At 46.5% G+C, this 26,539-nt stretch overlaps 1 protein-coding gene across 2 annotated transcripts in view; it reads right to left on the reverse strand.

Moving 5' to 3' along the window:
• Nucleotides 1–465: 465 nt before the first annotated feature.
• LOC126545236 (probable sodium/potassium/calcium exchanger CG1090) overlaps nt 466–26,539 on the reverse strand; it is a 164,208-nt gene continuing 138,134 nt past the window's right edge. For both annotated transcript variants that reach the window (XM_055061252.2, XM_050193001.3), the window contains exons 6-10: nt 16,934–16,993; nt 15,347–15,592; nt 9,537–9,638; nt 7,328–7,459; nt 466–1,555 (exon numbers count right to left, since the gene is read on the reverse strand). In XM_055061252.2, the coding sequence (XP_054917227.1) occupies nt 1,356–1,555; nt 7,328–7,459; nt 9,537–9,638; nt 15,347–15,592; nt 16,934–16,993 (740 nt within the window). In that variant the 3' untranslated portion in view covers nt 466–1,355. The remainder of the gene's footprint in view (nt 1,556–7,327; nt 7,460–9,536; nt 9,639–15,346; nt 15,593–16,933; nt 16,994–26,539) is intronic.

Genomic DNA, 26,539 nt, shown 5'->3' on the forward strand with positions numbered 1-26,539 from the left:
CGCTCTCCTTCCTCCTCGAGCAACGCCAGCACAACAACCCAAGTTCCCAACGTAAGCGCCATTTTTCTCGAATTAAACTATGGATTGGATCCGAACGTGCTATTCAGCTGCCGAAGCCGCCGTTTGGATCCAATCCAACTTACCAGACGCACCATGCGAAGCCGGTCTCGAAACGAGCGATGATCGCTCCAAACTTCCCAACTCCCGTCGCGTTCGGCGCCTAGCAGACGACGTGCTCGGTGGCAAGATGATTGACAGGAGCGTGTCGTCATTTTGACGTCACCAAAAACGTGGTCGCGCCCCGCGGCTGGCGACTTCGGCGCGGAGTAGGCCAATCGCGCGCGCCGGTAACCGAACGAACGCGCCGAAAAACGACCTCCGATCGCACCCCAGGTGCTCACTTCGTCTATTATGTGCTGTTTCAAGGCTGCTAACAAGAAAATCAAAATTACCAGCCCTGCGGTTTTGCCAAGATAGCTTCAGTAGTATATACTACTCCTTTAATAACAAATTTAGACAAGGTGAAATTTCGTTGGAGTTGGTCTTTAATGTCACTGGAACTGAATTGCCGATTAGTGTCCGTGCATATACAGAGATACTAATCACGATCGAGTCGAAGAAGAGCGCAGAGTCAAGGGTCGTTTGTGAAACCTGGTGGCTCTGTAACAACGAACGCCCCCGCAGCTACGAGATGTGGGCTGAAACAGAATATATAGAAAATGGGACGGCAGCGCATTCCCGGCTCATATTCCAGGCCTCCCTACTTCCTTCAGACAGACACATACAATGCGAAAAAGGCACGCACACGCATAAAACTCGCTTTAAACGTAAGACACTGCAATGATCGATAGTATTTCGATAGGTGCTTTCTGGGACTGTGCCTCGTCACTACGACCTGATAATCAACAGGAATAGCAGAGCGCTTAGGAAGGAAGCCTGACGAACGACAACTAACGTTTTCGCGTGGGCGACCTCTCACCTGCTCCATTGCCGTTCCTCGTCACACAGTGTTAATTGTCCAGTCAGCGCTCACACGTTATTGAAAGAACTAGGATGGTGCACTTTATTGACGCATTTGGTGCTAGAGTGTTGCGGCCGCTTTCGATTTCATGTGGTCGCCAAGTTCTGCGAGCCATGCTTCCGTGCTGGCGCGTTAAACTGACACCCCCTAGGTATGTTTCAGGCCTACCCGTCGCATGACATGACTGTGGTTTGCAATGAAAATCATGCTATGCAAAAACATGCACCCGCCAAGCGTCGTGACGCCACGGTGCGGGACGCACAAGAGTTGCCTCGCAGGTGTTTGTTAAACACGGCACACTTTAGCGCCATGCACTACATAGTTGCGTTGTTACTCAGTAATCACTATTGCAGGAAGGAGGATTGATGTATCCGAAGACGTTGAGCTCGTGGAGGCAGGCTACCACCATAAAGATCAGGTACCAGCCCATCAGGATGGCGCCGTAGGTCTTGTTCATGCGCCATTTGTTCAAATGCGTCAGCAGCAGTAGAAACACAACAGTCGACAGCAGGCAGGCGGTCGAGTAGGCCAAACCTGCAAACCGCCGGCATCATGCGTGTGGGTCAAAAACTACGCAAGGCGCAACCATGGTTGCACGGGCGTGCAATTTTTTAGGCTCGCGTCGCGAGCAACGACTGCGGTGGGTTTGTACGCATGCGAGCTACACAGTCTAAGCTGAGCACTAAGTGCGACAATAGAACGAACCTGGAGGGGCGGGCGACAATTACTGCTCACGTACTGTAGACTAACAGTTCTTAGCTTTTCTGAGCCAGTTGCTGCCACTTTGATTTTAAAAAAAATGAAAACTGGAGCCCTACCAGTGTGCGACTTATTTCTTTTGTTTCAAGCGACGTCGACCCAGGTGGCACTATAAAGGGAAGTGCTCATTTATAAGTTCGAAAGATGACTGAAGGTTGAACCTGGCGCGAACTTTTTGACAAAACTTTTTGATCTGTGCAAATAAGTTACGTGGCCAGGACACAAAGTGCGATGATAATTATCACTGTCAGCAGCCCAATTAAATGAAATTGAATAATTAACTTTTTGCTGACTGCAGTAAGCGGGTATGTTTGTATTGCAAAGTTAGAGGCAGTCGTGTTTGCACACAGCATCAGTTGGAAGAATTCTTCTAGCGTGTCTGTTCTCCGAGATATCCGACTGCAATCTTTAAATGTCGTTCGCATGATTACGCATGCAAGATAGTGAGGATCGGTGCAAAGCTCCTTCTCGATGAGACGCGGCTGTTGCGTGCGGTGTTTAGTCTGACAACGGGGCGGAGCCATTGGCAAAGATGATAACTGTTCCCCTTCCCCTCTCGGCTGGCGAAATAAAAAAATCAAAGAACCACGAACCGCTGTCGTAACGCGCGACCGCACAGCCTGTAACGATGGCGGCAGCTGCCATGCCGAGATAATGGCGCGAGCGGAGAAGTCGGAGGGCAGTGCGCGTGCGCAATGGTGACGAGTCGAGAGGGCATGGTCCTTGCCTGCGCTGCGCAAATAAAGTGACTGCTGATTTTCAGGTATTGCAAGTTTTATTGAAATCAACGGCAACGACTGCACGGCACACCGCGCTGTCATGTCTTGATGTCGCTAGCCGAGAGGGGAAGGGGAACAGTTATCATCTTTGCCTTACTAATCTTTAATGCGGAGATGTTTACTTTCCCCTGCTCTCGCTTAACCCAAGGGCTTCAAGGAGTCCAGTGGTGCCTAAATCGACCGCTGGGCAGATATCTTCACATTGTAATAAAACATGCTCCATCGTTTCTGTAGCTTTACCGCAGCATGCACATACTTCTCCTTCCTTCTTATATCTCGCTTTATAGGTGCCTGTTCTAAGGCATCCTTATCTCGCTTCGAAAAGTAATGAGCTTTCCTTTGAGTTATCATAAACTGTTTCATTTCTGATTTCGTTTTTTCCTCTTAAGTAGTTACTCATGCCAGGTTTCTTTTCCATTGCCGCCACCCATGAGATTATTTCAGCGTCTCTGACTTTCCGCTTGACGTTTTTTTTGTTGCTGTGTTGCCCACCCTACAGGCCGCATACTCGCTGGTAAGCCTCCTAGTTCTTTTCCTCCACTGTAAATCAATATTTTTGCTGTACAGATACATCAACACTCTCCCAGCTCATTCACTTTCTTCCATATTCCTCAGTCGTTTTTCATGGTCAATTTTACTGTGAACTTCCCTCACTTCAAAACTTGTCCAGCCCATATCACCCTGCACAGCTCCACTTGTAGTCTTCCCGTGAGCGCCCAATGCGAGGCGTCCCACTGACGTTTGGTTGCCATCCAGTCCTGCTTGTACCCCTGATTTCAAGCAAACAACCGCATTTCCAAAAGTAAGTTCTGCAACCATTACACCTTTCCACTTATCCTGGAGCGCCTCGTACCTATTGTATCCCCATTGCGCTCTGTGCTTCATTATGGTTGCATTTCGCTTCCCCTTTACTGTTATTGTTTTTTCCTGCGTTTCCCTAGATCTATTGCCTTCGTTATCCATATACCAAGATATATATATATATATATATATATATATATATATATATTCTTTTGCCCGGGGTATTATTATTGCCCGGGGTATTTCCTGGCCCTGTATAGCCACTGTCTACTGTTTTCATTTAATACCCTAGCTGGCGCCATCTCGTAGCCATCGCCGCAGCACTAACGCTTTTCTTTTCGCGCTTTCGCCATACCCTCCTCCGGCGCTTGCCTCCTCACATCTTTCATCCCCCACTGCGCTCCGCGTTCGCTCTTTCATCCTTCGCTGTTCTCCTTCACTCGGCTATGCCGACGCTCGCCGCAGACGCTCTAAAATGAGGAAATTTGCCCTCATGCCATTTCTGCTCGCAAAGCAGCTTCTGGGTTTAAAGCAACGAGCAAACTGTCTCAAACGACGACAACGGCATTTGCTGCTTGCAAACGCGCGTTTGGCAATCTGTATTGTTTCAGTTGTCAGCCTTAGCCGAGGCCGCCGTTTAGGCAGAAAGGCAAGAGAGACCTTGCTTCTTGGTAAGCACCCGCCGTGGTTGCTTAGTAGCTTTGGTGTAGCGCTGCTGAGCACGAGGTCGCGGGATCGAATCCCGGCCACGGCGGCCGCATTTCGATGGGGGGCGAACTGCAAAACCACCCGTGTACTTAGACTTAGGTCCACGTAAATTAATGCCACCTGGTCAAAATTAATACCCACTCCCCCACTACGGCGTGCCTCATAATCAGATCGTGGTTTTGGCATGTAGAACCCCTCCTTTTTTTTTTTTTTTGTAAGCTCAAACATTCTCAAAGTTGGCATTAGAGCCCTATGCACCGAATTAACGCAAGTTCCGCACGCAACCATGGCCCCAGGAGTTTGACAAGGTATTGATATACGAAATACCATCCGATAGCCAGGTTTGCGTGTATCCGAAATCTTAGACAAGCGCCACTTCGGTGCTTCCGTGTGCAGTTGTGTGCCCCTCATTGCCCTGGCTGGAGTGTTCCGAACGCGCGTTTGGAGCGAGAGAGGTCGCGGAACACTCTGGATCTGCCATTCGAATTAGCATAAGCGGGTTGGGCACGCCTGCTCCGCTAGCCCTCATAAGGGAAATGTGAGCGCCTGTTTACATAGCCCCGGCTAATATATTATGCGTCAACCGCTTTCTGATGGTTGGTAATTCTACGGGAAGCCACCATCACGCTTTCAGGTCTCTTTTGCAGTTATACATTTGTCTAGTGCGCATGATTAATCTGAATAACTGTGAATAACACTTAGTTGTTTTTAAATTGGTTACATAGGTTTTTCTCTCCCTTTCTTTTGTTCTTTTATGCATATATTGATTACATTTTTTTCCAGGGACACCATTTTTGGCGCTGTTTTATTCTTTCTTGTAGAAAGACGATAGTTCACTGACCTCCAGAGGAGTATAAAATCCCCCTGAACCCCCTCCCGCCTTCCACAGGCCTCTTCCACAAAAAAAGGGACCTGAGTGACACGTCAGCGGCTGACACACGGCGCGACCTCACATTCCTCCACCGATGTTGAATAGCACATCTTTTTTTTTTTTTTAATTCTACACACCCACCGCTAACACACCCTCGGTCGTCGCCTCGCTCACCAACTACCCCCTCTCCCCTTTAGGAGAACCCTACCTATATATACTGTGCCGAGGAAAGCATAACCCAAATTTTAACACAAATCGTCAGTAACCCCACGCGGCACAACGATAAGTCTTCTAACATATTAGACCTTATCCTCACTTCTCACTCCGATAATGTTTCGCCACTAAAGGCCGATCCACACGACGGACCAAGTCCGCGGGCCACTCGGTCACGTGATGCGACGTCACGGCCCGCCGCGGTCCGGTCCGGCGCAGAGCACATCCACACGGCGGAATGCCATAGCAGACGGCAGAGCAGACCAACCAGCTACACTCTCGGCCAGAGTGTTATCATTGTTATCATGCCGGCTCGAGTCCCACACAGCCGGGAACTGCTCAACGAGGGATACAAAATATAAAGCCTCCTCGTCACTCCAAAAGGACACGGTGTTTAAACAATATATCTGCTGCACGCACGTGTAGGCGGAACGGCGGACATGAAACGACTGCCTTGACTGGCTTTTGCTGAGCTGAAAACTAGATTGGATTTGGCTGAAGACACTCTGTTGCCGGACAACATTCGTTGGCTACGCCAAAATCGCTGCGGTTTGCATGCGGTCCGCCGCCAAAACTGAAGCGGGAAAAGCCTCGGTGATTTGTTGGACCGCGAGGGCCGCGGTCTTGCGCGGGCCAACGACGGTACGCACGAACTGGTGACGTCCTATCACGTGATGCGCGGACCGCGGTCCAAAAGAGCAATTTAGTCCGTCGTGTGGATCGGCCTTAACGCATTTACCGGGCCTTAGCGATCTCTCAGTGCTACATATCTCATTCCCATGTGGCATCCCTGCCTTCACTAAATCTATAGAAAAACTATTACGCTTTACGACAAAAAGAACTATACCGATATGAATATTAAACTCGCAGAATATGCCAGCTTGTTCTCTGCCGGTTTCTCATAACGTTGTGTTGAAACTAACTGGCTCCTTTTCAAAAATAAAATAAATGAACTGATAAAAACTTACATACCTACGATCCCTGTAACCGGAAAGCACTCATCACCGTGGTTCATCACGGCACTAAAGCTGCTCAACAAGTAAAATAAAAGGCTTTAACACGCTGCTAGGCATTCTGACTCTGAGTGCACATGGCTTAAATACCACACTGCTGAAGAAACGTGCCTATCCCTTGCTAGTCAAGCAAAATGCTCTTAATTTTTTCGACTACTTTACCAAACATTCTGCAAGATAACTCTAAACAATCCTGGAATATTATAAATCCAAAGCGTTCGCACCCACTTGCACTGTGGGACTAGGAAAATAAGCCTATTCCTGATCATGAAATCGCCGAAGTGCTTAATCATGTATTCTCTTCCGTGTTTGCTAATGAACCCAAAGGTGAACTTCCTGAATTCCGATGTTTAAGCTACCTTACCATGCCCGCAATCACCTTTAGTTCTGATGGCATCAGGAAATGTATTGATTCGTTGAAGCTCTCATTTTCACCTGGCATCGATGGTATTAATTCCAAAGTCTTAAAAAATACTAAATATGTTACTAGCGAGATTTTATGTCATATTTTGCAGGAGTCTTTGTCATCAGGAATGGTGTCGGATGACTGGAAAGTGGGTAAGGTTATACCAGTCCCGAAAAAAGGTCCTTCGTCATTATGCAGTAGCTACCGCCCAATTTCTCTAACAGCGTCTGTTCGAAATTAATGGAACACGTACTTTACTCTCACATTGCTACATTCCTAACGTATGTCAATTTCTTCCATCCTAACCAACATGGTTTCCGTAAAGGTATATCTTGTGATACCCAATTAGCTCTGTCTATAAATGGCATAAGCTCTAACCTTGATCAAAACATCCCAGTTCACGCCCTCTTTTCAGATTTCGAAAACCACTTCCGAACCACTGCGCACCTTCATTCCCTTTTGTGAAGGCTGCCCGAGACCGGAATGACCTTTCCGCCAACACCGTGTACCACTCCAAACCACATCATTTCAAGGCTGCCATTGAATCCACATTTCACTGAAGTGATCAGCCATCTCTCATGTAATACCTCACACCGGAGCCTTTGAGGTAATAATAATAATAATAATAATAATATTAATCATAATAATAATAATAATAATATGTCGCCTTGGAGAAGACAAGTCGACTTGTCCAAACGTTGGCTCCTGATTTTATCTTGCTCTCGTTTTGCATAAGATTTGTTTATGTGCGCTTGCCTTTCCCATGTACGACGGCCGGCGTCCCTGGAGTGAGCAGAACGGTCTTGATAAACCAGGGAAGGCCGAGCCCCACCAGAATCTCGAAGATGTTGCTGCCAAGCGCGTTGCACACCGCCATATCACCGAATCCTGTCAGTGAAGGAACACAGACACGGTCGCTTATCATGCTCAGATAGTAATGAATTCGGAGGAATACATCATCACCACAAACTCAACATGAGCGCCTATTTCTGCATGCTCGCCAGTGTTTACGACATCGGCTCCCGCACCCCTCAGCTTGTGAATACAGCGTCGAATGCAAACATTTTGCAATGGCACTTGTTTTCAAAGCGGCTGCACAGCGACGCGTCACACCTGTCCGGGCTTATTTTACAGCTTCAGGTACTGCGAGAACTGAGCCGAAACCTCGCCTTTCACGTTCACTACGCATTCGCAATTTCGGTGCCGCGTCGCTCGTCCAGCACCAAGCTCCTTTGGTCATTTTTCTCTGTGTCAACCAACGTATGTCCCCTGGGCTACAGTTATCAAACGCAATTAAACCAGTCTCGATACTGTGGCTGCGTCAATTGCCAAGAGCTCATCCACGCTCGTGAAAGAGGGTTGGATTAAGGAGGGAGATCGCGGAAGTCTTACATAAGACCCCCTTCATCTCAGGCATCGGGGCGTGGGTGTCCTCCCCTAATCCAGAACACTCACGGAACCACAAGTTGATATTTAAACGATTGCCGTAACCGGTCGAGAAGACGCATCAAGTTAAACGTTGCAGGAACCGTGTAGACATTGTGTTTACACATAACGGCGAGGGGAATGGTAAAATATTTCTGTGTGCGACCAATTACCAAATGAACCTTGGTAGAGCGGGTGGCCGGACGGCCTTCACAATGTTACAGTGGCATTCATTGAAGCTTCTATAGACGTGACTGACCTCTGTGGAGACATTACATTAGATTGTGTGTTTTAACGCGCAATAACCCCAATCTAATTATCGGTCACGCCGTAGTGGGAGGCTAGGACAATTTTGATCACCTGTGAATCTAACATGCATCCAACGCACGGCATACGCGCGTTTTTGCATTTCGCTCCCATCGACATGCGGCCGCCGCTGCCGGGATTTGATCCCGCGACCTCTTACTAAGCAGCGCAACGTCATAGCCGCTAATCACTGAGGCGGGTTCTGAAGGCATAGCTAAAGGTTGTACGTGGAGATCTTCGCGAGCCCTTAAAGTGTTCGCCATCAGGTGGCACTGCTGCTGGTCAATTTAGTTGGGGATGGAGTGCTTGGAGGCACGTACTTCCTGTTACTCCAATTAACTTTGTCATTGGCGAAGGCTAATTATAAGTGGTGAAAATTACTCTAAAAATGCTGATGGCACGGAGGAAAAATTAGGAAGAATTAAATAGTGGAGGGTGTCACACTAAAGCTCAAGGTTAAAAAAGAAAGTTCGGACGCATGCGCACTGCTACCAGTTTGAGGCTAGACAGCATGGAACAAATAAATTCCGCACAACGTGTCCTCGTTGCAATGTCTGAGGAGACCGCTGTTTGGGAATAGTCTCAGAAAAGGAAGCGCACTATCTGCCAACTTGGAGCGCAATTCTAGCCTTTCCTGGACGTAAAGCGCATCTATGCCTACGAAGAGTGACGAAGGGTTTGCATGCATCCGAGAAAGTATGTTTTGCACTGCAGTTTGTACTGATGAAGCAAGCTCAACAAAAAGAAAGCGCTTTTTTTATAATGCACAACAGATGCAAAGTTAGTGAATAAGCAACCACCTGCGACTAGCAGCTTTAGTTCAGAAATCGTACACATATACACACAAATACAAAACAGCTGAGGGGACCTATCATCAAAAATGAAGAGGCGTAAGGCGGAAATGCAGCATCACTATTCACGTGACTTCAAGTGTTTGTATGTATATACATATATATATATATATATATATATATATATATATACTCCAAGGGCGAAGGAATGGCAGAGTAACGACACGCGAAGCGATCATAATATACAACCGATGACTTGCAAGGTATGCACTGAAATGCCACCCACAAAATTGTACGTTAACTGATTTCCCGAAGACAAGCCACCTTTCTTTTCTTTTTAACTCCAATGTCGTTCACTTGTGAACTTTGTGCGAGGGAAAAGCACGATGTGAACGTTCGTCAGAGATTCGCGTAGGAATGCTGCGTGAAAAGCAGCCGCTCACCCCTGCGCACCACCAACAGGCTGGCAACCACGTCGGGAAGTGTCACTCCGATCGACAGGAACGTCAGCCCCATCACGGTATCGGGGATGTCCAGAGTGAACCCTGTAGGAAAATCAACGTCACGCTCACTGGGCATGTTGGAGTCGCATCGCTTCACCAGCGATCTCGCACCTAGATAAGCGGCGGGTCCACTCGAACCATGTGCTTTTTACGACATTTTCATTTCTGCCGATAAAGCCGGAAAAATAGTTTGCCGTCGATAGTAATATTAGTTTAAGCTCGATTTGCCAAACTGCACCTAGAATGTACCATAGAGGTCAGCACAACCTTGAACGGAGGCTTGGAAAATCAGAGAAGAGGTGAAAACAAAAAGGCGCGAAACTACTTTGAAGTGTGTGCAGTAGCTTCCAATTACGCCATAATTTTTGACAGCGTCTACTGGGCGGAGGGAGGGGGGGGTGAGGGAGGTTTTAGTTAATTATGCAAACTACAAGCAATGGTTACGTTAGAGTTCAAACAAACCTTAGACTCAACTTTGCCAATCGTTTTCTCCGTAACCTCGCTTCTCTCGCACAAATAAATGAATATACAGTCGTGAAAGAATATTTCACCCGTTTTAACTGGTCGAATATGGCTTTTTTGTGCCCCCTTAAAATAAAAAAAAAACACAAACGTTTGAGTTTTTGTTATGGCTCGGCACTTCAACAAATATATGTGGCTTTTGAAGATTCCAATTATAATATCACCGAACACAAAGCTTATGAAATTATCATGCCCATTTAGGCTGCGGCAATTAACGTTATTTTTTTTTTGCTATCGTGAGTTGTACTTTTTCTTTCGTGTTGGTAATAGCGGGCTAAGAGTACCTTATTTAATGAAGCCTTGGGATGGGGCACCAAGGGAGAAAATTTATTCCATCCAAATCCGCCCAAAGTAATTATTCAAATATATGGGAAATGCAGAAAAGCCCTCGTGAAGCAATGATTTAACCAATTCGTATCAAATGCTTTCCATTTATTGGCCAAGGGTATAAGTATATATGGTGGAGGGCAGATATTTACTTAGGTGATGAAAGATAAAACAAACCTAAAGATAAAACAAATTCGCAAAGAGCTTTCATGAAACTTACCTTACAATTTTGTAACTGTAACAAAACCGGCATCATAATACTGTACGTCAATACTGATTCCTGTGTTAAAGGAATCAAGATTAGTGTGCTAATGTGCAAATGACATGAAGTTGTCGGTCCTTGCACATGAGCTTGTTTGCTCTTTGTTTACTAAATAAGAATGTAACTTGAGAACATATGGCTCAAAGCCGCCCGCGCCGTCGTCAGTGCGTTATCGTGTGTGTCGTTTTAGCAGCACATCAGCAAATGTAGGCCAAGAAGCAGATATTTCGAAGCATCGAAATATGTGCGCGCTTGGCTTCCGCAGCAAGACCAAGAATTCCCCAGTTTGAGCCAAGTCATCATTTTTCCGTTTCAAGTACTCTTTCCGGCTCCGCACGTGCTTTCTTATTTCCGTTTACAGATGAACTCTGTTGTGGTTTTCTTTTCTTTCACAACTATTTCAATTATTTCCTCCCTGCCTGCTTGTCGCACGCTGCGCTCTTTGGGCGCGCAATGCCTGTCAAGCAGCACGGTCAGGAAGGCGCAGAGCAGGCAAAGCGGCTCGTATCCTCCCTCCTCAGCTTTGCTGTCATCACACTCAAGTTAACTGATCTTTAGGAACGTGTGCCCACCGAAAAGCATCCCTCAATTATCGGTAAACAGAATAACGCAAATGTGAAGCCTGATCAAGGCTTGATCGGCGCCACACGCGTCCTTTCGTCGCCCTTCCTACTGCTTGTACACATCAGGCGATAACTGGAGCAGCCTGTCTGCGTGTATTGTGTAGCGTGCTTGCATCCTGTCTTATTTATTTATTTATTTATTTATTTATTTATTTACTTATTTATTTATTTATACAATACTGCAGGCCCAAATGAGGGCCCAAGCAGGAGGGGCAGAATACATAAATATTTACATATGTACGTATATATATAGGCATGCACACGCACACATGAAAAAAGAAATACAAGAGCAATGCAACATACGTAATTATCAGAAGAAAATATCAGAAGAAAACTAAAATGAAAGCGACGACTAATAAGATTAAGAGAAGGTACACTGAAGGAAGACAACCCGACAAACATTAGAACAGCATCACACGCATATATGAGCACTTGCAACCACTATCGAGAGAGAGGGAGAAAAAAAAAACAGTGTAGTGCTGCCGTTCATTATCTGCATACGTGCGCCTGTTGAGGGCTCCACTCCCCGCTGAAACAATAGTGGTGATGCTTACTAGAGTTAGCGTTTCACTAGTTCCTGCCAACGTCCATCACAATCACGTACAAATTTCTGTTATTTAGAACATAATATAAATTGTACACTATATAGGAAGAGTTTCCACACTGCATGGTGCCGTATTCTAGTTTTATAAAGCGCAAGAACACTTTCATAATTGCATGATGTTATAACGTTCGCACGAAATTTAACTTAAGCGACGGGCATCCCAACTACGCGCTCAAAAACTGCGCGACGCGAAAGTAACGCTGATAGAGGCGAGTCATTCGTTTCATTCGAGTGCGTTGGTGCTGGTTTAGAGTATTAACACGCCCTGAAAACAATATCGCCGAAAGTGATCGGGAGTTAGGCTCCTAGGTCTAGTATCTCCATATTTATTTTTAGGCCTGACACTACTGAACAAAATGCGTTCTGTGATCTAAAGTTACCGGAAATTTTGTAAGTATGGGAAACAATCATGGAAAACGCTTTCCTCCGGAAAAGTTGGGAAAATATCCAAAAATATCCGAAAAAAATTTCAGCACAGAAAAAAAAAGACCTGACTTTGAGGGTCCATAGAAGCGCCGATGGGAGACCCTGCTTCTCTTGTCGACAAATTTCGATGCCTTGCAGCGCTGCGAAAAAGCGAATTCGCTGCGATGGCTCCCGTTCGCTTCGTGAACATGTTTGCACAACAAGTTAGAATGAAAGCCGCCTTTGTGCGGTATCTCTTTGCCACGCGTGTTACGTGCTTTTTGGACATTGAGACACACGGTAGCGATCACATCCCTCCTCACTTACCATGAGATCAAAGGGCTGTCTAACACAAACTCGCCTAACAACAAACTGGTAAACTGATGGGACTGCGTTTAAAATCATAGCGTAAGACACGCTTGCCACAAACGCCACTAAAAAAAACCATGTGCTCGCTCACGTTGCTTCCCGAGACATTCGAAATTAGACCAGAGATTGGAGCAACTTTGTGCGATCCTTCATCGTGCCGCACCACAATACTCACGCACAAAGCCCACACATGACTTATAAGGATAGTCTGGCGCTTGCGAAAGGTACAGCCTCAACGGTAGACGCAATTTTGCTAGCACCTTGAGCTCCACAACAACTGCTGTCTTTTGAAGACCCGTGAGGGGCCTGTTTTAGTTCTAGGTTAACGCTTTACGTTCGAAGCATTGGTACTCGTCAAACGCAGACAACATATCGGTATAGTGGAAGATTTCTATGCTATGATTGCGGGCCAACTAAAGCCCACAGCTTCTCGTATTTGTAATTCCATCCCGGACTCATGGGATCTGCATTTCGCCAGTGGCCCGGTGCTCGCCTTGGGTAATCGGTCGTCGTCGCCTGGACCTGATGGCATATCGTATCGTATATTATGCCTTCTTGGTGACCGGGAACTAAATGCGCTGCTAGACACTTTCAATTATTCCTGGCAGGATGGAAACGCTCCTCAAAATTGAAAGACCAGCCACCTGGTATCGCTCTTCAAACGTGGCAACCTTACGTCATACCATCTCTACAGTATCAGAGAATATACAGGGGACTCAAATATGCCGTCAACATAATGATTCAGAGGAAAAGCCTGCGCATAGATGAACCATATGCCGATCAATTGCAATTACTATTTGCGTAGGGAAGGAGATGGAATGAATTATCCTCGGCAGATTTCGGTGGAACCTGCAACCTTACAAGATTGATGTCGATGCCAGTTTTCAACGTCACCGTTGCTCTACTGACAATGTCGTCAGTATGTGGTTGAACATTAGAGGAATATTCAGTGTTTAAAAACAGCGCCAGCGACAAAGGACACAGAAAAGAGGATGGGACACACACAGCGCCGTGTGTGTCCCATCCTCTTTTATGTATCCTCTGTCGTTAGCTATGTTTTTAAACACTACGGAAAACCACGAACTCACCCAAGCTGCCCTTCTTCATCAGAGGAACATATCTGTAGCTATGTTGGCTGGTATATAATGATCGTGCGACAATGCTGTTCATGACACGACACCTTGAGGCTTTTCAATCAGTTGGTCTTGGCGGTTGAGTGTATCTTTGGATTCACAGTTACATATGCGGTTTTTCTTTGGGAACACCGACGACGGCCTAATCTGTCAACACTAGTCGCGCCGTGGAATTCTGGAAAGTGGTAAGCCACACACTCTTCGACCTTGTACTTATCAGTCTCAAAGAATGTCTAACAAATTCTGTCAAGGTAGCAATGCACCCCGAGTACGTCTGCGTCTTGGTGTCCTGCGCAACACTACTTCTGAAACCCAATATTACTTTGGAAAGAAAACCCACAAATCTACCTCAGGTGCATACAAGGCTTCAAAAAGCTCCACCTTCCATGTCTGCATATTTAGCGAACAAGAACTCAGCATCTCGCTAGAAAACTATGCTCTGGTCACGTTTGGATGGCAGCCAGTTACATCTACACCATCTGCATCGGCAGAGAAAATGCCTTTTACGTCAGAACACAAATTCTTAGGGGTCAGCATTAACTTATTGTGACTTCTGCTGAATCCCCATATGGTCTACCTGCAACAGCAACTGAGCGCTATATCCCATTGGCTTGAATTTCTTGGAGTAAAAACATGGAGTACTTCATTGCACGTGACGTTGAAACTGACAGGATGCTGTTTTTCGTCGGCTATCTACGATACAGTTAGCCTGTGTAGCCCAATACCTGCAGAACTAACCCCACTACAACCGAAAGTGCTCAAGTCCAGGCGATCGAGACTTGTCTTGAATTGCGAAGGTTTGTGTGCTAACAGTATAAACCATTCAATGCTCACGACTACCTAGTCCCGATTCATATTGTTACGGAAGCGCTGAGAGCACACGTAGGGATAGTCTGGCGCATGCGAAAGATACAGGCTCAACGGTGGACGCAATTTTGCTAGCACCTTGAGCCCCACAACAACAGGCACCTCGCTCACACTGCTTAATCCCACCAACTCTCCCCACTGCCAGAAGGCCAACCCCTACCTCTTCCAGTCAATATAAGCACAGAAAACAAGCATGGCCTACAGTAATGTTTTGACACGTTAGAGCCAGTTTTCAGTTGCGGACAGTTTCAGCGAACCAATTATTACTCATTACTACACTACTTGAGCATTTAAAAAAAAACATTTCATTTCTCTGTACAGATCTGCTCTTCATGATCACAAATAAAGCTGAACAAGTTACTCTGATTTTCCTTGATGTGTAACTGCGTTTGGGCATTACAGGGTTAAACAAACAAACCTGCAATTTCTTCTGAATCCACAGCACAGGAATAGCTGTGGGACCGTATCGTGCCCTTCTGCATCCAAATAATTTTATAGTAAAATTTTAATAACATTAGGATTGACCTGTATGAACTGTGTGACATCTTGGCATCAGCCTGCGCGGCTGTTGTCTGTTGTGTTCAACACGTCGCCGCGGAGCTTGTACCAGCTACATCTGTAAAATGCGAGGTACTCGCCTATGATGGTGATGATCCAGACGAGCAAGTACGAGAAGACCGAGATGTACACGGTGCTCATGAGGAAGGTGAGTGGGAACCAGTTGCGCCAGCGATTGCGCTTACAGTCTGGCACAGTGAAGAACAGCAGCGTGTTGAGCGGCAACAGCACAGGCCACAGGAGCCGCGGGAAGCATCCACGGGGTGGCGCCAACGCCGAGGAGGCCGGTGCGTTTGCTCGGCGTGCCATCTCCTCCAGCGCGGCCACTACATGCAATCAATAATGAGGGTCACTTGCGACGAGTATTAGTCAAACACACAAGCAGGTTGAAATTTAGACGAGTAACTTTCAATAGCGTCAGCGCCACGAGGACGACGAAGGGAAACACAGACGCCGCGCAGACTCTCGTTTCTGTTCGACCGTTGTATCTTATGACACATACCTTAAAACCAATGCACGCGAAGTGATTCACAGAGGCCAAAAGGTAAAATCAGCGGTAAGCACACAAAACCAAGACGAAAACGACGGGTGAGGCTGGAACTTACAACATGTTATATCCCCTGTACCCACCTCTCATGTAACGCCCCTTATGAAACCCTTGAGGTACAATATCTTCAGTTTCAAATGTCCATGAATAAAAAGGGCAGCTCACGCACCTTTATTCCAAGCTGTGACACGAAATAGGGTTTTATAAAACCAAGATATAGCGTTATTTAGGACAAGAGACTAGTATCAAGCGATTAAATTGTATAAAGCACTTAATATCCAGCAGCGCTCGTCCTTGCGTACTGGAACCAGCGCGGCACAAACACAACAAGCGCAGTTTCCAGTGCGAACCAGCGAACTCCAGCGAGAACCAGCGCCTGTACAGCACAAGCCAGTGCGCCCCAGCGTCATGGCAGTGGAACCAGCGTCTCTTTCAGTGTGACCCAGCTCTTATCCAGCGTTCTCACTGGTGTCCCAGTGAGTCCCAGCGAGTGCCAGCTTACCCAGTGCGACCCAGCGCCAAAAAGTGCGCTGGTTTCACACTGGAAGACGCTGGTTTTTGCTATAGGGAATAAATAAATAAATAAATAAATAAATAAATAAATAAATAAATGTTTGACTGTAGAAAGACAAAATGTACCTTCCGGCAAGCTTCGTGGCACATACGCAAACAACCACCGCGAAATCGCCTAATCTACTTAAACTCGCATCGCACCGCAAAGGAAACATATCTTTTTCTCACTAAGGCTCAAATAAGTGCCACTGACGTATCTGTTCATTGGCCTAATTATGTGGAAGGACCCCATAATCTCCCCTTATGTATTCGTTTTCCCGTCATTTATGTCGTGCTTTTTGCCCGATCCGAAAAACAAACAAACTCGACAAATAATGAAACGACGCGACTACTTCTCCTTTACGAACTCTTGCAGTGCTCTGAGATGCGTTTAGAACGAATCAACTTGGCGAAGCGGTACGTTAGGACAAGGCCTGGGCATCCTGTGCGCCTTTATAGCTGGAAGATGTTCCAGGGCCCTTCTTTGGCACACGGCTGAAACAACGCTTCCTCAAAAGCAAAAAAAAAAAGTTATTCCCCGAACATGGTGTAAAAAAACGCTGCTTACCGTGGTCACCTTGGGCGTCCGGAACGCCCTTGCTTTCGGCCTCCCGCTGATCGCAGCTGGCTGAGGGAAGAACAAAAGGTGGTCAATGTTGTTTCAAGTCGCTCATTTTCTGGAGAAACGAATAGTTTGCGCTCTCAACAGCTAAGTTGCTAGCGACGGAATGCCAGAGATCCTGTAAACAAGTTTCAATGGGCTTCACAAAGCTTGTTGGTCAGCACAGCCCTCCCGGTACTTCCCAGTAACGAACGACATGCGCGTTATCAGCATGACATAGCATTGCCGACAGGAAAGTAGCGGGCGTGGCGTTTTCAAGAAAGGATACGCAAGCAAGGCAGATGATGATTATCGTTGTGTGGCAGATATACACCGCAAAGGGTGTACTTTTGCCTAAGAGTGAACTGCAAAGGACGCGCGCTATATACGCCCAGTCGAGTGGCCGTACAGTGCTGTGACAGGGTATTCGTGTCTGGCATACATGGCGGCGAAATTCCTGCTAGCGGCGAACCTCGCGCAGGAGCGCACGACCGCTTGCAACGGCTGCACGCATATGGCCGCCAAAACCGAGTTACCGAAAATTGCCGCATGAGACCAACCCAAACATAGGCATCGATGTGGCAGCCAACTCGAAGGAATTCCACACGTCATATCTAGGAGCTATTGATGCTCTATTTAGACACAGGCGGGATTAGTTCGTTCGCCGCGTGTTTCGGAGCAGCACGGTTGCAGCGAGCAAGCTGGAAGACAGATCGTTTTGTTTTTTGTTTTTAAATATCCATTGACTTTATTTTAAACGCGGCAAAAAGACCCACGCAAGATACAATACGCCGCAATGAACCAAAATTAATGTTTTCGAGCATGCTCTTCCTGTCGGCAATGCTATCATGCTGATAACGCGCGTGCCGTTCGTTACTGGAAAGTACCGGGCTCGCAGCGTTAAAGAAAGGAAACGCATCAAGGCAGATGACGATTATTGTTGTGTGGCAGAAGGGGCACTCCAAAGGGTGTAAACTGTTCTTAGAGTGTAACACACAAATGGTGTCATTCGTATACAAGATTGGTTTTAACTTGGTGCGTGATAGCTGGGAAATCCTGTATAAGCCACCCGCGCTCGCCAAAAGCAATACATAGTCTGGCAGCTCTTTTTTCAACTTAATTTTCCTGCACTGGAAGTTGGAATGGATAAATGACGCGTAGCCCCTCCCGCGCCATCCCGGAAGATCAATCCAGTGTCGATGCGCTGCGTGAGACGACAAGCAGAGCGTCCTTGCTCAAGTCTAAAGAGCCACGCAACACAGCGCAAATCTAACCGCAGCTCACTTTCTCGCACCATTGATTTGCGATATTAACGCGATTGCGTCAAGGGCCCCGGGTCGCAGAAAATCCGGCGTCGGCATTCAGCGTCGTTTCAGCAAAAGCTTTTCGAACCCCCCGCACCCAGGCCCTCCATGTGGCGGAAGGAAGTGACAATGACGGGTAAGTTACAGGGCTGCGTAGCTTTGGTCTGCTTTACTGCGCCAAGTATTCCGGCAGCGTTTTAACGGGCCAGCGTTAAGGAGCTCGTGCCGCCGAAAATCCGGCGTCTGCGTTGGACGTCGTTTCAGCAAAAAGATTTTCAAACCACACATACCCAGGCCCTCCATGTGGCGCAAGGAACTTACTGAAGTAATTGACTTTCTCAAGTTAAAATACGTAAAAAAATCAAAAAGTACGACTTACACACAACCTAAAGATATGATAGCGTCGTATTGTAATCTGCATATACCAGAAAACAATTCTATTACACGAAAATTCAAACCCCTTTTGCAGCGTTTCTACCATTCATAGACAGGTCACGGCGTCCACCATTTGCGCGCGCCGGTGCGCTCATATCTCAGAGGCCATGGAGCGGCGCACCCGTTTCCTTGAAACACTTCCATATGGAGCTCGCCTCCGCCGCATCGCGGCCCACGCAAGAGGCCGCATTTCTACCAGAAAGCCCGCCTTCGCGCATAGCATTCGCCGCGAGCGTTTCTCGGTAAACATTACGGTTACATGCGCTGCAGTTGTCGGCAAGCGTCAGAAGCAGCCAGGGACCTTCGGATGCTATCGCGTTCCACTAAGAGACGAAGCTTAAGCGTCCTCCAAATTTTTCTTCGTTTCTGTCTCCGCTACCACTGGACTAACCATAATCGGCCAATCCAAGCTTACAACGCCCCACCCTGATACGTTCAGGTACTCCTTCTTCCCCAACGTAATTGAAATGTGGAATAAGTTACCGATGTGTGTTGTGGAATATATTGATCTGTCTACATTCGAACAAATTCTGGATGACTATATGTACGAGTGTGCCGCTTGATTCCGATGTATTCTTTGTTTGTGAATATTGTACATTTTTCTTTCTTTATTTCATTACCCTCTCAGTAAAGACCCTCGCAAGAGGGTCGACAGTATTGTTAAATAAAATACCTATTTGCAAATTCTTTCGATAAAATGCACCGCGAACAGTGCTTTACAAGTATACTACGTTCTATACATATCAGTCAACGCTGTGGAGGCTAGAGAGACTTCTTGCAGTGATTTTGTTCGCAGTTGGATATAGTTGGATGTTTTGTGACCGCAATTGTGTGCAACTGTTTTATATAGGCTCAGTATTGAATGAGACAAGTTTTAATTCTTATAAACAAACACACTGTGGTATACAGATTCTAATGCGTTGTTTTAGCTAACGCGTTGTTTTATTTTTGCTGTCCTTATCGCGTTTTTTTTTTTTATTTGCAACCCGTCGTGAGGAGCCTCACGTGCATGCTCGCGCGAGCGAACGCTGTTAGCGCACAGCGAAGCATGGACCGAGAGCGAGAAAATAAACGTTTATTGTAGTAGAGGTTGTTCGGTTATGGCGGGTGGAGCCCCTCTTCCAGGGCCCCACTCGTTACAGTGGCTTGCCGGGCCTGGTCAAGGGTCGCCAGTTGGCTTCCCAATTCCTTTATTCCGCAATTCCCAATTCCTTACCAGTTCCTTTACCATACCTTTATTTGTGCAAGTGAATAATAAGACTGTGTTTGTAATTGCCTAAGTGTAACTGCTTGTGCTCTGTTTAGCCTATAGTGAGGGGGTGCAAACTCCCTCCTTCCCATGTAGTATTGTTTTGTAATTTTATTGTATGTAATGAGCGTATCTCTATGTACGTTCTCCGATCCAGCAGAATCAAAACCATATGTAAAAGCGGCCCGGTCTGTAAGTTCGCGGGCGACGCTGTTGGCCGATTCATTTGGATTGACAGGAATGCCATCAAGTGAACAAAGGTGCGCCGGGAACCAATAAATGTAACGTGTAACATTTGTTTGCCTTATGTTAATTATTCTCGCAGCCTGTGGCGCAATCTTTCCCCTATTGAAAGCTCTAATAGATGTTTTCGAGTCACTATGTATTTCTGTGAATCTATCGTCTCTTAGTGCCAATGGAATGGCAACTTGTTCAGCGACTTCAGCTTTGCTAGTGTAGACCGTGGCGCAGTTGGTCCATTTGCCCTGATGATCCACTACCACCGCAGCGAGCTTAGTTCGATCATTGTAAGCAGCGGAATAAACAAAGCACGCTCCTCTGCCCCCTTTATCCATTTTCTTGATTAACGCCCTGGCTCGTGCAACTCTCCTGTTGATGTTATGTTTTGGGTGCATATTCCTGGGTAGCGGTGCGACAATTATGTTGTCTGCGAATTTGTGATGAACTTTAGTGTACTGTGCTGGATCCGTAATGGGGTTGATCATGATCTTGTCCAGGACTGATCTTCTCGTGCTGGTTGTAGATAGTCACGCTATTTGTGATATTTCTTGAGCTTCTGCGATCTCCATGGTCGTGTTGTGTATTCTTAAATTGAGCAAATTTTCAGTGCTGGTTCGAATTGGGAGCCCCAGTGCGCTTTTAACAACCTTCTTGATCGCTGCGTCAAGCTTCTTGAGCTGAACCTGCGTCCAGTTGTACATGGCAGCGGCGTATGAAATATGACAGAGTACGAAAGAGTTGATTAACCTGACGAGGTTATCTTCTTTCATGCCCTTTTGTCTTCCTGCCAGGTGTCTGATCATCCTGCACGTATTATCCGTTTTAAGGGTGATTTTCTTGACCTTCGTATGGTTTCCACCGTTTGCATGAATGAAAAAGCATAGTACCCTGATCCCGTTGACTCTGGGTATATTGACACCATTTTCTGTAAGTAGGTGTATATCGCTTTCCGATAGAGGTTTCCCGCCCATAGGTCTGCCCCCTTTTGAACGTCTATAAAGTAGCAACTCTGATTTATGTGGGGAGCACCTGAGTCCAGTGGGTGTCAGGTATTCCTCCACCGTCCTGATCGCTTCAGTCAGTGCGTCCTGTATCTGCCCTTCCCTGCCACCATACAGTGAGATCATGAGCATATATGGTATGGTCAATGCCCTTAATGTTGCCCAGCTTTCTGGACAGACCAATCATGCACAGGTTGAAAAGGACGGGAGAGATCGCCGATCCTTGGGGGGTTCTTCGATCGCCGAGCTGAACCACTTCCGAGTTTGTGTCTCCGACCTTTATCTTCGCCGTGCGTGCTTCGAGAAAGGATTTGATGTAGTTAAACATCCTCAACCCGAGTCCAATGTCTTCTATCGTTTTGAGGATGTACTCATGCTTGATGCTGTCGAACGCTTTTCCCAAGTCTAATCCAAATATGGCCTTAGTATTTATAGAATATCCGTCGAGTATGTGGTGTTTGATTTGCTTCATGGCATCCTGCGTGGAAAGTGCGGACCTAAAACCCAGCATGTTGTGAGTGTATATATTATTGTCCTCTAAGTGATCTTTTAGCGTATTAAGGATTGCGTGTTCAGCGACCTTCCCCACGCGTGATGTGAGTGATATTGGCCGTAAGTTGTCCAAGCTTGGAGGTTTACGCGGTTTCGGTATTAATATAACTTGTGAGGTTTTCCATTCTTCTGGGACTTCGCCTGAGATCCATGCATCATTGATGAAGTCTGTCAGCGATTCAATTGACGGCTCATCGAGATTGCCAAGTGATCTGTTTTTGTTCCTCCATCGGGGTCGGGGGCTGACTTTCGATTTAGTTCACTTATCACCCTCCGGATTTCGGATGTGGTGAAGGATTGGTCGAGTTCAGGTTGAGCGGCTCCCCCGTATTCTGATAGAAGTGGTTGGTCCTGCTCATTTGTGACTGGTAGGTATTTATTTGTCAATTAGTTGTTTGGTCACTGCTTCGATGGGCTGATTCTTAAGGGCTATGTGCATACCTCGGGCAAGGCTGAGTCTCTGGTTGGCTTTAGGGCCTTCTTCATCCAGCAGATGATTGATCAATTTCCACGCCTTGCCATTCCTTATTTGCCCATCGATCGACTCACAAAAACTCGTTCGTCCCACTGTTGCTGTCAGAGGGTGTTACAGTGTTGTTCGATTTGTTTGTTCAGTTCTGCGATTCTTTTTCTCAGCCGACGATTTAGCCTTTGGGCCCGCCACCTTCGGGTTATGGCTTCCTTGGCTTCTATTAAGTGGGCAAGTTTCGAGTCCATTGCTTCCACATTAGTGTCTGTAACAATCCTTTTGGACGCTGTTTTGATGTCCCTGCTGATGCCCTCACACAGTCTCTGACATTGAGTTTGGTGGTTTCTTTTCCGCTTTGGGCTCTTACGAAAAAGGTCCTAATAGTCTACGACCTCGAATTCTCGAGATTGGCCTTTCTCAACTTCCAGTTTGACTTCTATTACGTAATGATCGCTGCCAAAATTCATGTTTGTGTTAGTCCATGAAACATGATCTGTGTTTCTGTGTTCTTAGTGAACGTAAGGTCAGGTGTGGTGTCTCTGCAGACAGAATTGCCGACCCTTGTAGGATGTGTCTTATCCGTGATTAAGACCAGGTCCAGCTCATCCGCGCGGTTCCACAGATTCCTGCACTTGACATTCGTCGTAACGTAGCCCCATAGCTCCTGGGCTGCATTGAAGTTTCCTAATATAATCAAAGGTCTACTTCCAGCTAGATTATAGTAGCCTTTTCAAATATTCTCTTGAAGTGTTGTTTCTGGTGTTTCGGATTGCTGTAGATGTTGAGTACGAATAAGGTATTGTTCCTTTGATTTTTGTGTGAAGTTGTTATTACAACCTCAACCATGAGGTACTCTAGGTTTTTGTCCATGATGCCTAAGTCATGTGGGATGTGTGTAAGCTACTTATTTACAAACACGTACAGGCACCTACCGTACGTTTGACACTCTATGGCCCTGTATCCAGTGAGTGTGACATATTCATATCCTATCGTAAGGAGCCAACAAACACTGACACCAAGGACAACATAGGGGAAATTACTTGTGCTTGTGCACGCGAAATGCGAAGGTTGTGGGTTCGGTTCCCACCTGCGGCAAGTTGTTTTTTCATCCACTTTAATTTCAATTAACTTATCGTTTCAATCATTTATTAAGCACAAGTAATTTCCCCTATGTTGTCCTTGGTGTCAGTGTTGGTTGGCTTCTTATGATATGACTAATAAATATCGGGCCCTAGGTTAATCCCCTTTGTTCTCGTTTATATCCACATCCTGTCTCTTGAAGTGCGATAATATCCGGTTTACACTGAAGTGACCTAAGGTATTGCTGGATGATGGTACGTTTGTTATTGTACCCCCCGCAATTCCACTTCTATATTCGAAATTCCCTTTTAGTGTGAACCATATTGTATATTCATATCCCCCGCCTGGGGACTTAGTGTAGCTCTGTGGAATGACGACCCGCATTCTTCCCTTACGTCCATTGACATAGTCATAATTTCCAGGGTTTTGATTCTTTCGCCAAAAGCCTTCAGCCCCTCCTTAGGGTCATTCAGTGCCGTCTGTATTTGGCCTGCATTCATTGTCAACTGTAAGACACTCTCCATAAGCCTCTGCATGTTGTCTTTGAAAGACGCCAGCCCTTGTCTGACTTCCTCCTTCTGTGTTTCAGTGTTCTTGAGCTTACTTTCAACAGCCCTACACTTGGCTGACATCGGTCCCTCACCAGCAGGCGCGGGGACTGGGGCTTCTTTGCGTGTATTCGTGCTATCTTGGTTTTCTGCTTGTTTAGCCTCACTTAAGAGTTTAATTATTGCCGTTATCTCTCTAATCATGTTCTGATTCATTTCCTTTAGCTCTGCATTCTCTTTCTTAAGTCTTTCTATTTCACGATCTCTACTTTGCTCTGGGGGTCGGTCACAAAGCATGGCACTTACCGGATCGGTAAGCGCGTCGTCGGCCCAGACAAGTCTTGTTTATTGGTGTCCCGGTGAGGCGGCGTTTTGTCCGCTATGGCCGGTCCCTTGACTTTGTCGGCACACGTGTAACCGTTGCTTCCTTCCCCGGGTTTCGATAGAGCCTGTTGACTCCGATCTCCTGATCCGGATCACGCCCTGGATTGGAATCTGGATCTGGGTCGGGATCTGAACACGCTTCTTCCCCTGGATCATGAGCGACTGCGGGACCTGGAGCTGCCGCGGGACCTTGATCTTGGCTGTGGGTCGTTATTGTCCTTGTTGACGTTGGTTGCTAGTGCTCTTTCGTTTCTCCGTTTTCTGACCACGTATGGAGTCGTATAACGCTGCTTACACATTTTGTCCGCCGTTGGGTGTGGGCCACCACAAAGTTCACACCTGAGTTGGCACTTATGTTCGTCAGTCGGATTCACTGCACCACAGCCTCGGCATATTCTCTCTTGCGGAGACGGGCACACGTCAGGTCTGTGACCAAGCCGACAGCAAGGGTAGCATACGTCGACTTGTTTCTTGTATAGTGAGCACCTTACAGGGACCGGGCCGTATCTAGTATCTAAGTACACCCGTGTACTTAGATTTAGGTGCACGTTAAAGAACCCCAGGTGGTCTAAATTTCCGGAGTCCTCCACTACGGCGTGCCTCATAATCAAAAAGTGGTTTTGGCACGTAAAACCCCATTATTTAATTTAATTTTTTTCATATGCATTGTATGAGCTTATTTCAGTGCAGCCTAACAACATAACACTTAATTCTCTATAACACAACATAACACTAAGTTTTATAGTACTTGCTGTACAGGATCTTTTCTCAGAGCATAATGTTTAAGACTTCTTTTGTTGTTGGTTGAATTTCTGAACGTCTCAAGTAAAAGTTTTGAGAACTCGAGCACTGTACCGGAAGAAGTTCCCTTAGTATTCGAAAACCATTCGAAAAGTATTCGATTCGTATTTCTATTCGATTCGATGTCATTGGTGTGCGTGCGTGCATCTTCAGAGTCCTTTGTATATGCAGCCAGGTCGTACTTTACGCGATACCGATGCAAACGTATGCGAGACCCTATCCGTAGTAGCCGCGATGACACAGGATGGCGTCATCTATCGGTAGCGCACCATTCACTTAGTATGAGGATAATAGAGTTTTATGTCAGGGGGACGCAAAGGTTTGGGGCCCCCTAGCGCACGCGAAGACTGTCTGCGCATGCGCAGTACCGTGGCCCCAAGGGCGTCCCAAACGCTGGCGTCCCCGTAATCTAAAACTCTCTAATATGGTGCTCTCCATAGTTTGGCTGCCAGCGCTAAATTGAAGCACCACGTAGGCGCCCTCCTGGACATTTCTGTAAATTCCTTCAAAGCAATGGAAGTTGTTCGCTGCCAAATAAATGGTACTGCGTAATCTGAAAGCACTGAACGCTTTACAGACGCTTTCTCCTCGCAAAATGAAGAGGTGTCCCTTCGTGCGTTCGTCGCAACGTAATGCGCCGAACCGGCTTCTTGAGCGACTGAAGAGCACAATGTGAAATAGATTCGCCCTGCACGCTATCCGTACAGCCGAAGCCAATGAACACCCACCGCAGCGATCGCACGGACTCGCAGCGAGAGAGTGCATGTACACCAGTGCACGACGTTGTTTTTATTTCCATTTTTTTTTTCTTTTGGGATTTCTCTGCAGTTGGTATCGGCCGTGTGTTTCTGTCTTTTGGTTGGAGAAGATATATTCAGATAACCTCCTGATATAAAGCAGATAACATCCTGTCCTGCGTAACAAAAAAAAGATAATAAATTCCAACATAAAACCTGAGCAAACAATATCGGCGCAGAGCTGTCTCTGAAGCACACCGACCTGTTACTGGAGCATATTTAACGGATGCTTTGATTTACTTTCTTTTCTTTGATTTAGCTCATTCGGCATGTGTTATGGGTGTGCGCTCATTCTTGGCCTGTCCTCCCGAATGGGTATATCCCACTGGGACACAAGAGGTGCACCCTCTTGTGTCCAAAAGCCCGTGTCGTCGTTTTGTGTTCTCTTCCCTGTCTTCGTCTTTATTAGCGGTCAATATTATATGCAGAATCCCTAAATGTTGCTTGATACGTGTCGTATTTTTCTGTGCATACACGCCTGTCTACGCCATTACTTCCTCGACGAGCGCCACACGTGACCTTGATTCTCGTGACATCGATGCATAGACGTCTCACACTGTGCGTTCACCTGATTTGGAGTTTGTGTTATGGTACAGCTTTTGAGCGGTGTAGTGCATAAACATAAAAACTGCATGAGAGTAAAGCTGACCTTTGTGGTGGATAAACAAAAACATCGTATGAGAGTATACGTTGCATAAGATAGAAGTAAACAA

The sequence above is a fragment of the Dermacentor andersoni genome, chromosome 1 (assembly GCF_023375885.2).
Source record: "Dermacentor andersoni chromosome 1, qqDerAnde1_hic_scaffold, whole genome shotgun sequence".
Taxonomy (NCBI): Eukaryota; Metazoa; Arthropoda; class Arachnida; order Ixodida; family Ixodidae; genus Dermacentor; species Dermacentor andersoni.